At 41.3% G+C, this 18,849-nt stretch overlaps 1 protein-coding gene across 1 annotated transcript in view; it reads left to right on the top strand.

The window, feature by feature from the left end:
* LOC117479386 (cadherin-4-like) overlaps positions 1-18,849 on the top strand; it is a gene marked incomplete in the record, with an annotated part of 211,729 nt that overhangs the window by 180,652 nt on the left and 12,228 nt on the right. The window contains 5 exon segments of the mRNA XM_034126335.1: positions 3,999-4,143; positions 6,275-6,447; positions 9,833-9,970; positions 14,222-14,407; positions 17,488-17,747. Of these exon segments, the coding sequence (XP_033982226.1) occupies positions 3,999-4,143; positions 6,275-6,447; positions 9,833-9,970; positions 14,222-14,407; positions 17,488-17,747 (902 nt within the window).

The raw sequence follows: 18,849 nt of genomic DNA, 5'->3' as shown, positions 1-18,849 counted from the left end.
GGTTCTATGTTATGAAAAAGCCTTCTTATAAAAACAAAATCAATAATTAATACGAATAAAATAATACCCAAAGAGATAAAATTAGATAAGAAACTAAAATAAAATGTAATCCTACGTCATTTTGATTGATATACATTGGTGCTGAGTCTATAACCCTAAAATAAAATAAAACAAATAAAGCATATAAAATCCCTCACTTGTAGTATAATTGTAATTCTTACAGTGTTCGCTTCACCCTGAAACATGAAATATGCATGAGATGGTAATAATGTGTTTTAGATTTAATTTAATATTTCATTCATTATTCCAACATACATTTGCTCAACATATCACATTATGAAAAAACAAATGAGCTTTAGAAATCATTTAATTAAATCAAAAAAGAATACATAACAAGGTTGCTTTACATTATTACAATAAGCCAGAAATCACTTTAGCATAGAAATTGAAAACGAGTTGTTTGCGTGTTGGTTCTTGTTCTTCTATCACTGCAAGAACAATCAAAACTTAAGTGCACAGCAATGGTGGGAGGAATAATGAAATTATTTGTACTCTTAAAGGTGTGGTTAAAGTTAGAGTATGTGTTAATTCATTATTAAGTTCTCAGCCAGCAACATAGCTGTGCCAGTAACAGAGGCAAATAAAGAATAAAAATAGATAAGTGAGTGGCAAGATGTGAAAAACAAGTGAAACGCCATTCTGAAAACAAGATGAGAATATCGATGTCTTTCTCATGTCTGTTCATCAAAGGAATAGTTAGACTTTAGGAAAAGTGCTTTGTTGCTTTCTTGAGAAAAGTTAAATGAGAAGCTGCAGAGCACTGTTGGATGGCCATCTTTGTGTTGTCCATGCTGTTCTGGTCAAAAAACTAATTGGACAAGACACCTTCTCTTAGCGCTTCCTCATTTGAGTTCAAACAACGCCTCCTCTCACCTTTGTGCTTTGCTTGCTGTTCAAGGCATGTAAGTATTAAACATTCAGGCAAAGTGCATTTAAAGTTCATAAAAGTATAAACTTGTTGTATTGCTGCCTCAGCTAGTCGTGGAAAGAGAGCTTCAGGGCTTTGATGTAGTAGGCAACCACACTTTTTAAATCACTTTAGTTTGTCCCTTGTTTCCCAGTATTTGTACCTGCTGCTATCCATTGATATGGGAACCTAGTCCTGACTAACACTCCTGCCAAGTCCAACCTTTTAGTGTGAGCAGATTTATACCCAGGACAAACTCCAATCAATGAGGTGATTTGTTAAGAAAGGCGGAAGCTTGCTAAGGGCTGCTTAAGTTAAACTCCATGTTTGTTGTAGAGAAAACGCTATAGTTGGGGTGGAATACACATTTCAGGGAGAAACCAGCTGAGACAAGATGTACGTGTAAACAGAATTGCACTTCTAAATAAATTAAAGTCCTCTCACACTCAATGCTTTTAAAGCTACAAGAAAGCAATTAAACTGTATTGTATAAAACATGAACATGCTCAATCCTCAGATAACTTTAAAAGACGTGGAATAATTTATTTACTGAACAACTCACACAAAGTTATATTTGACTTTGTGCTCTTTCTTTTGTTGACTTCATATCTCATGCAAGGGCACAACAAAGTTACGGTCTAGTTCTTTTTATTTCAAGAGCAGTTGAAATTCAAATCCAGCCGTCTAACAATATGCGCTGTAAGGGAAAACCTTTGAGCTTCCGGGTTTGCTGTTATCTCTATCAGTATGCTGCCTCTTTGCCAAAAGCCGAGCACTGCCTGGTGCAGTCTGTTTTCTCCACCTGCCTTTCAAGATAATAACTTTAATTTGGACCCAGAAATGCATTTTGCCTTCTTTAAACATGGCGGTAATCTCTTGCTCTTGCTGTTATTGAATTAGGGTGTAGGTGCATGGAGGGATGAGGGTGGCGAGAGATAAGGCTCGTAGCCTCTAACAGCACAGAGAGATGCTGGGTGCGATGGCAGGACAGATCAGACAATGCAGTGGAAAAGGTAGAGTGAAATTAACCTCAGGGAGACCTTAAGAGGACATTTTGGTGGAGGTGCAAAGTGGAAGCAGACGGAGGAGAGGATGGGCGGCAGTGGGAGAAATCTTCACCTCTCTGAGGAGAAGGAGCCTATGGAGAGTGCTGTTTATTCTATTTTCTGCCACAACAAGCCTGGAGGCTATTTTACTGATTTGGCTCTAGTGCTGTATATGCAAAATGGCCAGGTAGCAGATTTCCTATCAAGCATACTAAGACTGGAAGAGTATCATTCCCATTATCCTCCATACATGATGAAACAAATGACGTTTTTTTTAATCTTCTCTTGTAGTTTCTAACATGTTTTATTTCGCCTCCTCCAGCTGCTTGCAATTCTGTCTTTTTTCATCCTACCTTTAGATGAATACCCCTACCATAAGATCAGGTGAAGGGGCCTGGAATTGATTGCTGACATTTTGACTAAATAAATATTTACAAGCCTATGTTTTTAGGAGCAGGATGTAGATAGTATCTGAATGAGCCTTTTTCTCCCCCCTGGTATCATGTAAACTAAACATCCCGGGTGCTTGCAGCTGACAGAAATATCACTGAATAAGTCATGGTCAGGGATATAAACATTCCTAGGTAAGGTAAACTAAATCAAAACAGCCTTACTGAGAGCCATTCTGAAAGAGCTTTTCTGTCTGCTAGTTTGACCTTCAAGTATGCAGTGAGAAGACAAATCTCAAGTATTTATTTAAACTCAACATTTCCCTGATAATTCAGTTGTTTTTCTCTACTCTCATTTCCATTCGGTTCTTTTCCTTTCCTCCAGAGAAGGCAGTCAAGACACATTTCACGCTATGTATTGATTCCAGTAATAACTTCATGTCCAAACTTTGTGAGAAATCCTAGTTGGCGATTCCATTGATCTAAACACAGAAGAGTTGAATTTGAGATGGGCCGACGGAGTTTGTGGATTCAGAGGGAAGTGAGGATTTTTTCAGAGCTCTCTTTCAAACAAAACCTGACAGAATGTTTTTCTGGGATGCACAGTGATCCTAGCACGGGAACCTTGCCTTTATAACATTGCCTGCTTCGAATAAATAAGATGTTTCTTGTTTTGGTTTTGTACCGAGATAAAACACTTCCAGGGACTAGGTGTAAAAGAGATAAGAAGTGTAAAGAAAGTACATGATGGCGAAGGTTACATCTTTCCAAGAAACATATATAGAGTGACTCTTATGACCCTACCTTATACTTCTTTAAATAAATCTTTTTGAAACTGGTATACTGTGTTATTCAACAATGCAGATTTGATCAGACTGTGTATTTTTTAGCAGAGCTGAATACAAATTGAGTGAATGTGGGTTTTTGTTCGGCTTTAGAGGTTCTGTGAAAGCAGTCACCTTGAAGCTTCAGAAATCTTTGACGTTTGTTTGTGTTTTATTTATGTTGCTTCTCGCTTTCTCCTGTCCATTCCTTTGAGTATAAACATTTGGGATTACACTGAGGGAATGAGGGCGTCTATCCCACAAGTAAACGAAGATGATATTCAAACATGCAAAACAACTATTCAAATATTTAGTTTGAGTATTTCCAATTCTAACCACAGATTGTACAGTAAGGTTACAAAAGAGTAGTAACTTAACTAAACCAGACTAAAGTATTCTGAAATAACGTTTTAATCAACAGAAAATGAATACTTTCACGTGTAAAATATAACATACATTTCAAAATATGTTTCCAACAAACACATGCAGAGACAACAGAATTTGCCTGAACTGTAAAAGTGTCAGAAACCAAAATATGAATGAATGAATAAGGGGTTATAAATAAATGTTGTTAAATTGAAGAATCCCTTGTTCCTTCTGTAATAAATGTTTTTATTATCCATTAATCACCAAATGTTTACCCTACATAATTATATTTCTTTATGAAACTATACAAGCACTCATCTTCATACATTATTTATCTGTTCATTACTTCCCAAATCCACAATGCTTTAAATACAACCTGATTTTGCTGTGTCTTCGTGTCTCCTAGCTGCGAGCCCATGCTGTGGACATGAATGGGAACCAGGTGGAGAACCCCATCGATCTGTACATCTTCGTCATCGACATGAATGACAACAGACCCGAGTTCAAAAACCAGGTCTACAATGGCTCTGTGGATGAAGGCTCTAAACCAGGTAATGAAGCATGGATGGATAGGTAGATTAAACATAAAATATGTAGCAGGACCAATCAAAGAAGTGTTTATTAGAAAAGATTAGAGAAATGTGTGGAGGGGTGACGTGTTTGGATACAGGTTGACTGAGGATGAGTATATCTGGAGAGATTGGTGCAGTTAAAAGAATGACTGCACCAGTGAATCTTTGACCCAATAGAGAATTGTCCAAACACCTTGATTTAGCAGACGGTGAATCTTTCTCCCACAGTGGCTTTTCACTGAGCCTTTTGCAGCAGCGGCCATAAACCAAAGAGGGTGCTCAGGCTGGAGAGGAGATTGAGGATTAAATGTACCACGCTGTAGCACCACTGGGTCATTTTATGTCTAACCTCAGAGCGGAAGAATCCCAGTGACGAGCTCTCAGTGTGTATGCGTGTGTGTGAGCCTGATGAGCCAGAGTTTATTGCACCATAGGTGATCTCAAGAGGTGTCCAGGTTCTCATTTCCTTTTTCTTTGTCTTTCTTTCTTTTATCGCTGCTGCTGTTCCCTCCCTCTCAGCCTCGCCCCTCCCAGCAGACAAGTCTCTGTGGCATGCATGACATTCAGCTGAACAATAATCATAAAAAAAGGAGAGTTTTAGAGTTTAGAGCTCCAGTGGTTTCAATGCAAGGCCAATTACAGACTTGAATTAGTTTGCAAATTAAAGAGTCATTATGGGGACCTAATCCTGTCAGGCACAGCTTAGGACGCCTGTACAAAGGGTCCACATTAAACCCCCTAAGAGTGCAGCTTAATGAAATTACCCCAGCGATGTGTGACGCATTGTGATTCTTCATCTCTTCCTCTCTATCCCTCCATCTTAAGAAATAAAAACAAAGGGTGGAGGGCTGGAGTCACTCCTTTTGGAATCAAAACAAATATGGAGTCTGTCCTCTCTCCTCCTCTCCCTCCCTCTGTTCCTGCTGGCTTTTTTTTCCTCGTCTCGCTGAGAGGCCTTTAGAGTGCTCCCTATGGCCGAGTCATTGACAAATGTTGCTTTGAAATGTAATGAAGTTTGAAATGGGAGCTGCGGTTACAATTATCCTCGGACAGGGGCTGTCACTGGCATGATATCACTATCTCTGGCAATTAGAATGGGCTGCGAGAGAGAGGGAGCGGGAGAGATGGAGAGATTGGGTGACAGGCTGAGATCCCACAGAGTTATGAGTGTGTGGAGATAGCAAACAAGTGGTGCATTCATGGACGGATAGTGGCTCGTTCTTTCCGCTGACACAGAATACTATACGCCTATATACCTGTGCTTGTAATCAGAGTCAATCATATATATAGGGCAGGTTTACAACTATGTAATCAATGTAAGCAAGTGTTTACTATTAATGTTATGCAAATAGTAACGGAGTCATGTGATTAGTAATATCTGTCATCAAAATGTACCTTGAGCATGTACAAGAACCTTCCATTTTTCAGTCAGTAAAGATGAAATGGTTCACCATTTGCAGCCTTTTCATTGTATCCATTCAATGCAAAATATGATATATGATGCCATAAAATCTGGTCATAATTATAAATGTGCGTATTATATATTTGTGCTTGTAGTTGTTGAGTCTTTATTATTAATTGAACAGGTGTGCAACATTTCTCTGCTGACATAAATCTGTGAAGATGCTTTCACATTATAAGTGTTATTAAAGTGTTATGGGTTATCCAGGTGGTTTACTCGCCATGTTTATGTACTTGTGAACCAATATGCGTGTGATCGTTAGCAATACTGTATAACTGTCATAACATCTGTTTGTTGGATGGTTGATTAAACTGTACTGAGTGCACAGAACACTTTTTTTATTTTAAACTATACAATTAAAGTACAAAATGTTTTGGCAACTAGAGATTATCAGTTGCTTACTTTTCTTTTGTGTATTAGGACATGTCTATCTGTGACATTTAAAAAAAAAACACTTTAACCTAAGTCTAGAAGTCAGCAAACTGATTTAGTAAAGTCAGGCACACAACTGAAGTCAGCTAACATTAGACCGTAGTGTTCACACCAGACTAGGTAAGGTTACATCAGCAGAAAGCCTGAGTGTGTTCATTTGTTTTGCTCGCTGAATGGTTGGAAATGTATTGACAAATATAATTGTTTCTTCATCAGGGACGTATGTGATGCACGTGTCAGCGTTCGACGGTGACGACAACACCACGGCTAACGGAATGGTGCGCTATCGAATCCTGTCCCAGACGCCGCACAGCCCCATCCCCAACATGTTCACCATCAACAGTGAGACTGGAGATATCGTTACCGTGGCAGCCGGCCTCGATCGAGAGGTTGGTTTCCTTAATCTCACAGTATTCTCAATTTATTTGTAATGTTTCACATGAATAAAATCTTGCAAAGCAGTCATCACATATAATGACAATTCAGCAGTGTGCACACAGTCTGAATCATCTATAGCCGGCCAGATGATACTCCGTTATCTTTATTTATGGAGCACAGTTCCTAAAAGCATTGTTTACTTTGATGACACTCCGAGATGCAACTTTCAAATGTTGACTAGCCATTTGTCATCGCACACGCAGTCTTTTATTTTATTTATTTTGTTACAGTGAATTGCCTTCTTCTGCGGTCACCTTGTTTATGGAGCTATAAAAGTTGTGACAAGATCCAAATGTATTTATTCTTATGACATGGATGTGCCAGTGACAACTCTGCAAAGAAATCTCCGAGACAATCATCCTCCCAAACTGTCACCGGTGACAGACCTATTAACGACACATCACGCTGCAGTGGGCTGCTCACGTTGTTGTTGTTTTCGTGTGTGTGTGTGTGTTTGTCCCTGTTTGTCCCTGGTTATGTCTTTGTGTAGTAAAGATAAAGTGGAAATATCTGAGATAGAATGCCCTTGACACCTGTCAGACAAACACAAAGGCCCATATAATCACATCTACACTCGATAAAACACAGGCAATTGAGGGGGTGGGGGGAGAAAACTGTAGGGAGCAGTGGAACAAAAATGGAGTTGGGCAGACGGGGTATTACAATGAGTTTGGAGCATGTCAGTGTGAATTTGGCATTGAAATAGGGTGATACAGAGAAGTAGGATGAGACACGAGGGTGCCAGAGGGAGGGAGAGGTACGAGCGGAACATGGAGTAAAAATGTCTCAGCTGCTTATTTTTACTCTGATTTTTCCCCAAAATGCTAATCCAGCCAGTCACCCCTAATGTGGGATTAAACACCTACCCCCACCACACACACACACACACACACACACACACACACACACACACACACACACACACACACACACACACACACACACACACACACACACACACACACACACACACACACTCAATCACACACACTCAATCACACATGTTTATATAACTATACTTTTGAAGACCTGTAAAGACATAAATCATCACAAGCCCTTAACTTTTATTAACCTCCCCAAGGTAGTATCACACCCCCACACACATTCACACCTGGTAACTGCCCAGTTCAACTTCAGTGTTGTATGTTGGCCACTGAGCGGCTCCAATGGAGACAATTTGGGCAAAGGGCCTGCTCAGAGACCCCTCACTGGTTATAATAAGGGAGGGGCAATCACTGTCCTTTCACTTATACCAACCAAATAAAGAACTAATTTGCTACTTCATTATCTATATTCTTGATAAGGAGAAATGTATTTGACTGTGAGTCGTTTTAAAAAAATGTGTTGAGAAATTGTTGAGAAAAGCATGCAAGGAATATCTGCATTTCTCACAAATTCGAATGGGGACACACAAAGTCAGACATACGATCACACACACACACACACACACACACACACACACACACACACACACACACACACACACACACACACACACACACACACACACACACACACACACACACACACACACACACACACTCACACACTCACACACTCAATCACACACACTCAATCACACATGTTTATATAACTATACTTTTGAAGACCTGTAAAGACATAAATCATCACATACCATATGTGTACAGACAAACACAGGTACATGCATCAGATTCTCTACATTTGGTGTTCTCCCACATACAATTGATGAATACATTTGTGGTGCACACTTAAATACCAGTTCTGTAGCATAAAAATACATGTACTGGTTTTCCTGCAACATTATTAGAGGAGATAAGAAGTCTCCAACCTTGCAGAAAAAAATGTATGTACTCTTATGTATTGTACATCATCACAGAAATATGCTTCTACTGCAGTGCTTCCCTGGTCTTCTTTTAGTCAGCACTTTGGCCCTTTAAAACTTTGAAAGTTTCTGCATCTCCCTTCTTTTCTTGGGCTAGGGTGTTTGAGGTGTTAGGTGCATCAAAAAAAGAAAACACACGCAGCTATATTTGGTCGTCCCTCTCCCTTGTGCCTTGGCTGCATCCCCTGCTGTCTCTTATCTCCTCCTCTGTTCTTCACTTTTGAAATATTTTCTTCCTTCCCTTTATAAGCTCCCACACTGTATCTCTTCTAAAGGTTTCCCCTGGTCTGCAGTGGACTTTTAAGAGCTTGTTGACAGTAACAGACCTCAGTCCTCCAGGGGAAGCTGGGTATGCTGCGGTGTTGTTGCAATGCTGAGAGGTTCAGAGGAGCTCTACATAATTACTCCCTTGTCTAATTAGTGAGAGTGTTGTGTACACGCTGTACACTGGCTGATGGGACAGCCAGCCAAGCACTGCCTCTGAACAATATAGGGAGGAAGAGAGATGTGTGTGTGTGTGTGTGTGTGTGTGTGTGTGTGTGTGTGTGTGTGTGTGTGTGTGTGTGTGTGTGTGTGTGTGTGTGTGTGTGTGTGTGTGTGTGTGTGTGTGTGTGTGTGTGTGTGTGTGTGTGTGTGTGTGTGTGTGTGTGTGTGTGTGTGTGTGTGTGTGTGTGTGTGTGTGTGTGTGTGTGTGTGTGTGTGTGTGTGTGTGTGTGTACGTAAGGGTGTTAATGAGAGTGTGTGTACAAGGTTGGAGTTCAGCATCTCGTCTAGCATCAAGATGAGAGGAACTGTCTAATCCTCCTGATGTGGCGTCCTGGCCTAATTGGGATATTTACTCGGTAATTAGCAGGTGAGAGAGGCACTGGGATTGTAATTGGGAATCTCAGTGACGAGACACGTTACCCAGACAGTCTGCTCCCAGACTCCATCCTTCCTGCAGCCCATTAACTGCACCGTGGGACAGAGGAAGAGAGCGGGTACTGGAATAGAGAGGCAGCTCAACCTAGTACTCGAATAGAAATAAGCGAACCATATTTCAGCTTGCAGTGAAGTGTCATTTCAAAAGATGAAATGGCATTTATCATTCCCTTGTATTATTGCTCTATAGATAGTCTATTAATCTCTGTCAGTTGGATCATTGTCTTCACATCTGTCCATCAGTGGCACTGGATAAGAAACGTCTTTGATGACATACCCATGGGGAGGCTCCACAGTGCAGCCTTCAGATGGTGTGAAGTCTGGATACGTTCCGCTGTGGAGGTTTTAACGCAGTCGAATGGAAGACATCACCACTGTGATTCTGTGTTTCAAATAAGAGCATGGACCGCTACTATAGAACAGAACACAAGCGCAGCTTATTCTCCCTCAGGGATTCACACTCTGTGGTTGTTGCTGTAGACTCGATGAAGAGAAAGTTTCTTTTTTTCACATGAATAACTGCATTCTTTCTCTGTTTCTGTCTGTTACAGAAAGTGTCCCAGTATACCATCATCGTACAAGCCACGGACATGGAGGGAAATCTAAACTTCGGCCTCTCCAACACGGCCACTGCCATCATCACTGTCACCGACATCAACGACAACCCTCCCATGCTGACCTCAAGAACTGTGAGTTTCTACTGTGGTACAACTCGAATAAGAATTTGGTCTGGGTTAAGAGAAGAGAATGACTGTTACAAATATATATTTAAGGCTAGTGAGTGACATACATTGAAGGACAAAAAGGAGAGAGGGATAGAATGAAGGGAAGAAAAAGGAAATGACTACACCACTGTAATGTTGTTACATACTGTAGGAAGTTGTACACATGGCCAGGAGGAGGATTGTGAAGTGCAAAGGGTACTTATCTTATTTCCTCGTAGAGGATGCAAACTAACACACACACACACACACACAAGGAAAACTAATCCATATATTGACTTTCATCAGCAAGAAAATTAGACCCAGCAAATCGTAAAAGGCTGTTGATGCGATGCTGATATTTAAAGCGGTGATTACATTACAGGAGGTCATTATTGAGAGTCAAATTAAAAGTCCAAAGTAATGTACAATGTGGTAAAATGCAGCTACATCATCAATACTTTAACAAGTGAAGCAGGAGATGTAGTTGTTTTTAAAAAGTTGACTTTGTATGCAGTCTCTTATCTTAATTCTGGTCATTTCTCTCAGAGATGATACATGTTTAGTGCATGTGAAACAGCCAAGGTGGCAGCAGTATTACTCAAATATCTTTGCAATTATTTCCATGTTTTTTAATTAAATAAAATGAGGAATATTTTGTATTTGATGTGGCAGACACATGCATTTGTTAAGAAATGTGGTCAACAGTGGAGTCAGCGTGTCTGCATTTAAGTTCCAAGTTATGATGAAAAATTCTTCTCGGTGTCAGTTTGGCTTTAGGGGTCAGAATTATTCAGAGTGTGTGCTTTGCTATCAGTAGTGATGAGAGCATGGGGATGTTGGGTTGATAAGGTGCTTAGCTCTGCATCTGCTGAGGGGGTATCAGCACTACAGTCGTCTCCGCTCTTTGAGGTGGTAGCAGAGGAGTTAGCATTAGCATTTGCCCTGGGGGCTATCAAAACCCCTATGATGATGAGTTAGCACTGGCGGTAAGCATGTGTCAACCGTGTAGCCCATCAGAGAGCTGCTACATCACACACAGCATGACATGTACAGAGAGAGGGCAGAGGAAGACTCACAAAGGAAATGGTTAGCAAAAAGAGAACAAAGAGGGACGAGGAGTTGATGAGCCGACCACCATGTACTGTAGACGCTGACGAAAAATGAAGAGAGGAAAAAGTGATGAGAGAATGATGGGCAGAGGAGGAAGAATGAAGGATAATTTGGTCACAGGAGCTATTTTCTACAGAGGCAGTGATAAAGCAGAGACATGCCTTGTTGTAAATCAAAGGCCTTTCCTGACTCGGCATCCCTCTCTGATGGCTGCTTATTGATGATAGTGGCTAGTAATAGATTGATATTCTCTAACTGTATTCCACCATGTTTAAGTGCATTTCCATCATCGCCACAGAGGGAAGTTAATACTATCATGGATATTGATGATAAACTTTAGTGGAGGTCTGGAGCAGTGATGAGCAGAGCACTTTTACCCACTCCCTCCATGAATCACACATTTTAGTGGTGGGATAACATAAAAGCCATTTTGTTGAGAATACAGGCCATTATGCAAATATTTAGTGTTTGCAATAAACCCCATAGATCTTCCAACGTGTCCCAGAAATACAAAGTTTGGGGGATTTGTCTGTAATGTTGATGATTAATATTTCATCATGCCTATCAGAGGCTGCCCTATTTCTCAAGGCGGCAAAGGGTGGTGTATGTGTACGGATGGGAAGCTTATTCTGGGCTGCATACATGCTTTGCATTATGCCTGTGATGCTGATGGATGTGATGATTTGAGAAAATATATATTTATCTCTTTTGTTTATTTATTCAAACAGCACTGTGACGTCTGTGTGCCACATCGTATCGGGAGGTTTTGTAGTTGTGTACATCAGGGTGTCTCTGTGTGCTGGATGTACTGCAGTGCTTTCCTTGGCCTCCTTCCTTTACCATCCTCACAAAGTTCCTATGATGAAGTCCCCTGTCACTTTCTCCTTTCTCTCCCCTTCCCTCTCCTCGCGTCCTTTAGTCTTTCCCCACTGCCAAAATAGTGACAGACGGGTCAGAGTGTTGGCAAGAGGTATTTTGTCAAGTGCTGTTAGAAAGCCAAGTGTTCCGTGCCAATCACAATCAAAGAGCTTTCCACTCCTTCCTGTAGTCCATCTGTTGGGGACAAGATACAGTATCATATACAGAAGACATACCTGATAAGAGGAAATCTAGTGTGAAAAACATTTTGCAATATCACATCTCCCTGTTAAAACAAATCTCACTACACGTATACAGTCAAATGTAATTTTGAGCTAATAAATGATAAAAAGAGTTTAAGATAGAGAACAACCTCATCGTTTTCAAGAGAGATAATAATGCTCTCTGTTCAAAATCACAAATGCTGAATTAAAAACCTTTATTGACAACAACACTAACATAAGTCAGAGTTTTAATGATAAAAGATGGAGTCATAAAGAAATAGAACAATCATTACATTAATGAATATAATGGAGAATTTGAAGAACCTGTTATGGTTATTATTTTCACTTTAATTTCTCATTTGAAAGCTAACTCTTAGATGCACCCTAATGACACAGTAGATATATGAAATGGTGTCCTTGAGAATGTTTACATCAACTGCATTTCACAAGCTTTTCATTTGTTCTGGTATGTGGGAAAGGAAGTCATTCACAGATTTATGTTGAGTGTTTGGAGGGCACTTGACTTCACATACCTCCTAAAGTTGGTATTTACACACCCTTGTAAGTTTTACCATTGAAAGTGAACTACCTGAAATTAATTTGCTAAGTGATTGTACTGATAATATAATTTTATGTTTGGGAGATAAAGAAAAACTGCCATGCCACACACACACGATTTGCTAAGGGAAAAATAAGTAATACTTTTATTACTCTAGCTGTAAATGCCTGAGAGGAGCACCACCTACCCCGTAAAGAGATAATGAGGGAAGAAATCTTGAACTGGGGTATTGATGTTAACAGCTGTGGTGGACTCTTTAAACCCTTCCATCAGATCTGGTTAACTCTCGTCCTCACTTGTTACTGTGTGCTGAGAAACAAGATGCTCAAGGGCCCTTAGGAGCTCAAGAGCCATCTCTGAAGTTGTATTTTATTGAATTGGCATCGGGGAGTCCCTGAACCAAACCACAGTAATAAACCTCTCAAACACACACATAAACACACACTCACTGTGACACGTACATACAACAGCATGCCTACTTATACATTTCAGTCAGTGCATCACGACCACCCGGACATGTCTGTTGTCTTAAGAATGTCATTGAGTCTCTGAACAGCTCTCCTGACGCAGCGCCCTAATCTGCCCGCTGCTGTTGGCTGTTTGCTGGGTGATGCGAGGGTTGCCAGGCAGGGTATTATGGTCTGTTTGAGTGTTTGGTCTGGGGCTTTGCTCTTTGATATCCTACACTCACATAAGCTGCTCAGCGGCTCTTCCACGCCTGTTACCCATGGTGACATGGCAACTGTATGATGCTCCACGCCTGTTGCCTTCAGATGAGGTGAACAACACGTCAACATGCTCACCTTCGGACCACACGTAATTGCTCAAGAGTTGATGGGTTGTCCGTGTAGGTGTGGCTGCGGTTGAGTTGTGTTTTTACAGCGTAACGGTGCATTCTTTGCTGTTGTTTGTTCTTCTTTGTGGGCTTTATCCCCTGAGCCTGGACAGCTTTGATCAATCCCCACCATAACAGACATATGACAGACAGCGGCTCACTCCTCATCAGGCTTATCAGGACAAAGCACATGTGTTTGTACAGCGGAGAAACAACTAAAAGCCACTCATATACACTCAAACAGATGTTTAACCCTCCCCACTGCTGGTTTCTTTCTGTTCATCTATTCTCTCCTTCTTCACTCTGGCTCCCAAAGAATGAAATATTATTTCTCAGGATGGGCACTGGGAATGCAGAAAACACTGAAACTGGAACAACGCCCCTGTGTGCATGTGCTTGCTGGTGTGAAACTGTGTTTACGGCCTGTTTACTACTCAGCTGTGGTAAAGCGTGGTCATTAAACTTACTCTACCTGAAAACCCTAAAAGAAGGACTGTAAAGGGAAAATGTTAATGAAAAATAAGCACTTTTGTATAAATTGCCACACTCAAATGGCTCAATGGATCCCATAAGACCTGACCTACAGTCACAATAAAAATATTTTAAAGCATCAGAAAACAGTGTATAATTTTATACTCTACTTTCTGCAGTTTTCCGGTGAGGTCCCGGAGAACCGAGTGGATCTTGTGGTGGCTAATCTGACGGTGATAGATGCTGACCAACCGCACTCTCCGAACTGGAACGCCATCTACAGGATCATCAGTGGAGATCCGAACGGGCACTTCACCATCCGCACGGACCCCGTCAGCAACGACGGCATGGTCACCGTGGTGAAGGTAAGTCATCACAACATGCTCATCTCCGAAACTTTTGTTGTCTCTTTGTCTCTGCTGACTTTTAGATCACCTTAAATCAAAGGCAACAATAATAGTCTTCAGATTAAGGAGTCTTTTCCCTTTCATACAGTATGGCCCCTTATGTCCATATGAGGTATTAGATGCTGCTGTGCCCTTCATGCACCCACACACAGACTTGAAACACAATGGCTAGCGAGGCCACTGTAGCAAATTAGGTATTGATTTCTCAATTACAAGGCAACGGTTTAATACACTCATAATGTTCTAGCTGCTGTGGTAAATGACAGCGACAACGAAACCATGTCTTGTAACAATTTGCTGCTCAACCTCTCAGACGGAGGTTGTCTGGAGAGTTTTAACCCGTTTATATAAAGATATAGGAAATAAGCAACAGCATGAAAATCTGTATGATATTCAGCTGGTATTCCGTGTTTAGATGCACAGTACGTCCTGTTGAATGTCCCTAAACATTGGTATTCCTCTGTTCAACCATTTGCTATTAATGTGTTTATCATGTTGCATGTGTTTGTAGAAATACTTTTTATTTTTGATACGCATGACCCTGAGGACCCGGGGGTATTCTCTCTGTGCATCTGACTCCTGCAAATCACATCTCACAGCCTACAATAATGTTTATAAACTAGCAATAACATCACCCTTGTAATTCCCACAGCACCGTGAGCAATGAGCATTGGCATTTTGCTTCTCTTCATTATCTCTAGATGACTGCCTTTTATAATCCATTCCTCTCACTCCCTGATGTTAAATTCAGCAGGCAGCCGGGTAGCCGTGAGCTTCCATCGACACCCATGGGAGGTTATCAGGAAATCATAAAATAAGAGACAGGACACCCCCTGGGAAGAAATAGACTGTCTTAACAAGTAAACAAGGGCTTTGGCTTGCTCCGGGAAAAGGGAGCCGATGGTTCACATCAGACTCAATATCGGTAAAGTCAAGAAGCCGTAAGAAGGCGCTACCTCTGTGTTCCCATTTCTCTAAGCCATCTGCGGCTGCTAGTACGGACGCATCGTATCACTGACACCTAGGTATGTGGCAATCTCCCACGAGGGTTGTCTGTAAACAAGGGCTGAGGTCTTAACCATAACATGTCACACATTTATACTGCTCTCTGGGGATATTATGAGACGCATTCTCATTTTTCCGCACGGTAATAGAGCCACTAGACAAACAAGCACGCAAAATAATACACAAACAGAGCTGCTTGGTTCGAATGAGTCATTAAGATATGTAAATCGCAGCTTATGATAAACACGAGGGATGACAGGGGAAGTGGAGAGGAGGAGAGAAGTGAGGCAAAGACAGATTTTGGAGGATTGAAAGATGCAGAGAGCAAAGATCACAGAGGGTGTGAGGGGGGCAGAGGTGAGCAGACGAGGGGGTGGGACGTTGGAGTCCAGCGAAACAAATTAAGTAAGAGGGAAAGACAGGAGCGAGCGAAGCGATACAGAGGAGATGTAAGATGTGACGGCTCATGGGCAAAAGATGGAAGCCGTGTTATTGACCTCTCACCCTCCTGGCTTCCCTCAGGATGTGTGTGTTTGAGTGTGTATGCGTGTTTTAGTTAGCCTACAGCTACACTCTAGACCACCCTGTGCTATGAATACCACTGGTTGTAGATCAAAGATCCTTGAACGTGCTGTGCCTGTAAAAAGCTTCCAAGTGCACCAAAGGTGTAACACAAATACACACCTTTGAGCTTCCATTTACTTGTATATCCTTGCATATACATACATAGTGTAATACAAACTAGCACACTCACACATCCACTCCAGTGCCCTTGTCAACGAAGCTGTCTGATTAAGAATGTCTTTTTATATCTGAGCTGGGCTGCCAACCTGTCCGCTGATAACACTCAGGCAACGCAACATACAGATGTGCTCAATATCATTAACATCACCATCAAACACCACAGACACAAGCCTTGCAGCAGTAATCATCACCCGCCTATTTAAAATGTGCCAGCAGGACCTACAAGCTCCATATTTGTTCTCTTTTTTATTTCCTTGCTTGTTGTTGTTGTTGCCATTTGAACCTGATCGTGTTGTCTTCATTAGGAGAGCACGGAACTGTCACTCTGGTTTAGGCTCAGCCGGTAAAACCCCTGTAGAGTACACATATACACACTGTGTGACACACACACCCACACACACACACACTGAAAAGGCAGTCATGACAGCACCCTATGAATAGACTAAGCCCTGCTGCCACTTCTCAGGATATGTGTGTATGTGTGTGTGTGTGTGTTTTGGTGAGTAGTTTAGAGAGAATATGGGTCCAATTTATCATGGCAACACTTGACACGGCATCTGCTCATTTATTATAATGTCCTTTATCATCAGCGAGGTGCAGCGCATTTTCCCCAGCCACAAAAGAGAAATGTTGACAGGGGTTTTTACTCTATAATGAGCGTAATATATGCCGGAATACTTGACATCGTTTGCTCATAAAAAGTAATAATGGTAATGATACCTCTAATGTTATTCATATTCACAGACTGAGAAAGACATTTTGAATCTCTTTTCTGTACCTTTAAATAATTAATGACGACGATAGTTTTAAGTGAGAATGTATTTATTTTTAAATAATCATAAATCCCTTCTTTTCTTTTCCCCATATATACAGGAACCTGAATTGAGTGAACATGATAGATACAGAAAAGAACAATATCAACACTGCAATAATTACCATATAGATGTAGTTTATATTTTCATTATCAGTTCACACAGAGGTTAGGCTAGGTAACATTTAACAATACTGGATTGTATTAAAAGAAGAACTTCCTATCATATTTTGGCAGTCTTCTTTTTAAATATGTAAAATGTACTAGGTCAATTATAATAAGGAAGTACAAATTGTAGCATTCCAGCTTTATAATGTAGGAGTTCACAGGGTTTAATGTTATCCCCGTGCTGGAATTCATTATCTAAAAACTATCTCTGACTGTTTAGCATAAAAAACGATTTTGTAATGTTTTAATTTATTGAAATCAGTTCAACTTTCTCTTCTCACACATTCTTCTTGTTACTTCCTTGCTGCAGCCAGTAGACTATGAGATGAACCGTGCCTTCATGCTGACGGTGGTGGTCACCAACCAGGCCCACCTAGCCAGTGGCATCCAGTCGTCGCTCCAGTCCACAGCTGGAGTCACCATATCCGTGCAGGACGTCAACGAGCCCCCTTACTTCCCCAATAACCCCAAACACATCCGCTTTGAGGAGGGGGTCCCTGCTGGCACCAGCCTCACGACCTTCTCTGCCTCCGATCCCGACCGACTATCGATGCTGCAGACAATCAGGTACAGAGTGACTACAATAACCCTTTACAATTGTAATCCTAATTGGGCTAATTCTGACATTTTAATTGCAGGCAATTAGCTTAAATGTCTTCTGGTGAAAAATAAGTTTGTTCTTTTACATATGGACAGTCTCTAGACCCAGAAAAGTAATTCCTGTGAAGTCTGCTTAGCTGCATTGTTAGTACAATCCTGGCAGAAATCCCACCATATGCGCTAACAGCAGGCTAAAAATAAGTTTGGATAGGTTCCAGGTCAGTAGCTAGGTGTCAAAGTTCAACTATGGGACTATATTTTGGCATCACTCATCTCCCAAAGTCTTACTGTGCGAAGTTTATGAGCCACTGGAGAACTCTTAGTAAGCAGGATGAGGTTAATAGGGAGCAATAGCCTCTGGAGTAATCAGAAGTGTGTGCATTCTGTAGATTTCATGAGCACATACATGCAGGTGCACACACACACACACACCCACACACACACACACACGCACACACACACACACACACACACACACACACACACACACACACACACACACACACACACACACACACACAAGCAGCAAGAGAGAGATAGAGGGAGGGAGGAAGGGAGGGAGGAGAATAAAGAGAGCAGCTGGCTCGAGCCCAAACGCCTGACACAGCATTATGTCCACCTGCAGTGTTCTTTCTCTGCGCTAAGCCTCTCTGGATTTTAAATGTAAACCAACCTTTAAATGGCCAGAAGGCCTTTCCTCAGTCCTGCTGTCAACGTGACTGTAGCAGTAACTACATTACGGCCTCTCAAACTTACAGATAATCTATTGAGTACACTTTGCTCTGTATTGATGTCGCAAAGAGAAAGCTTTAGATGAATTGTGTTTGTACTCATTGTCACATGTAGAATGTCCGTGTAGATTATAGTGAGTGTAACTGGCACATAGTGCAGCTATTGAGTTAATAACACGGCTGTGGCATTAATACACCACCTCCGCCCAACCCTCACACTCCAGCAGCCTCTTCCTCTGGGGAAAAGATCTAAACAAATTTCCCAGTTAATCTCACAGCAAATGAGAGTAAATTGGGTGTACATTATAATTTAAGAAGACGCCAAAGTCACCAGCTGGTCT

Source organism: Trematomus bernacchii, unplaced genomic scaffold (assembly GCF_902827165.1).
Source record: "Trematomus bernacchii unplaced genomic scaffold, fTreBer1.1, whole genome shotgun sequence".
Lineage (NCBI taxonomy): Eukaryota > Metazoa > Chordata > Actinopteri > Perciformes > Nototheniidae > Trematomus > Trematomus bernacchii.
This window is presented reverse-complemented; position numbering and strand designations above follow the sequence as displayed.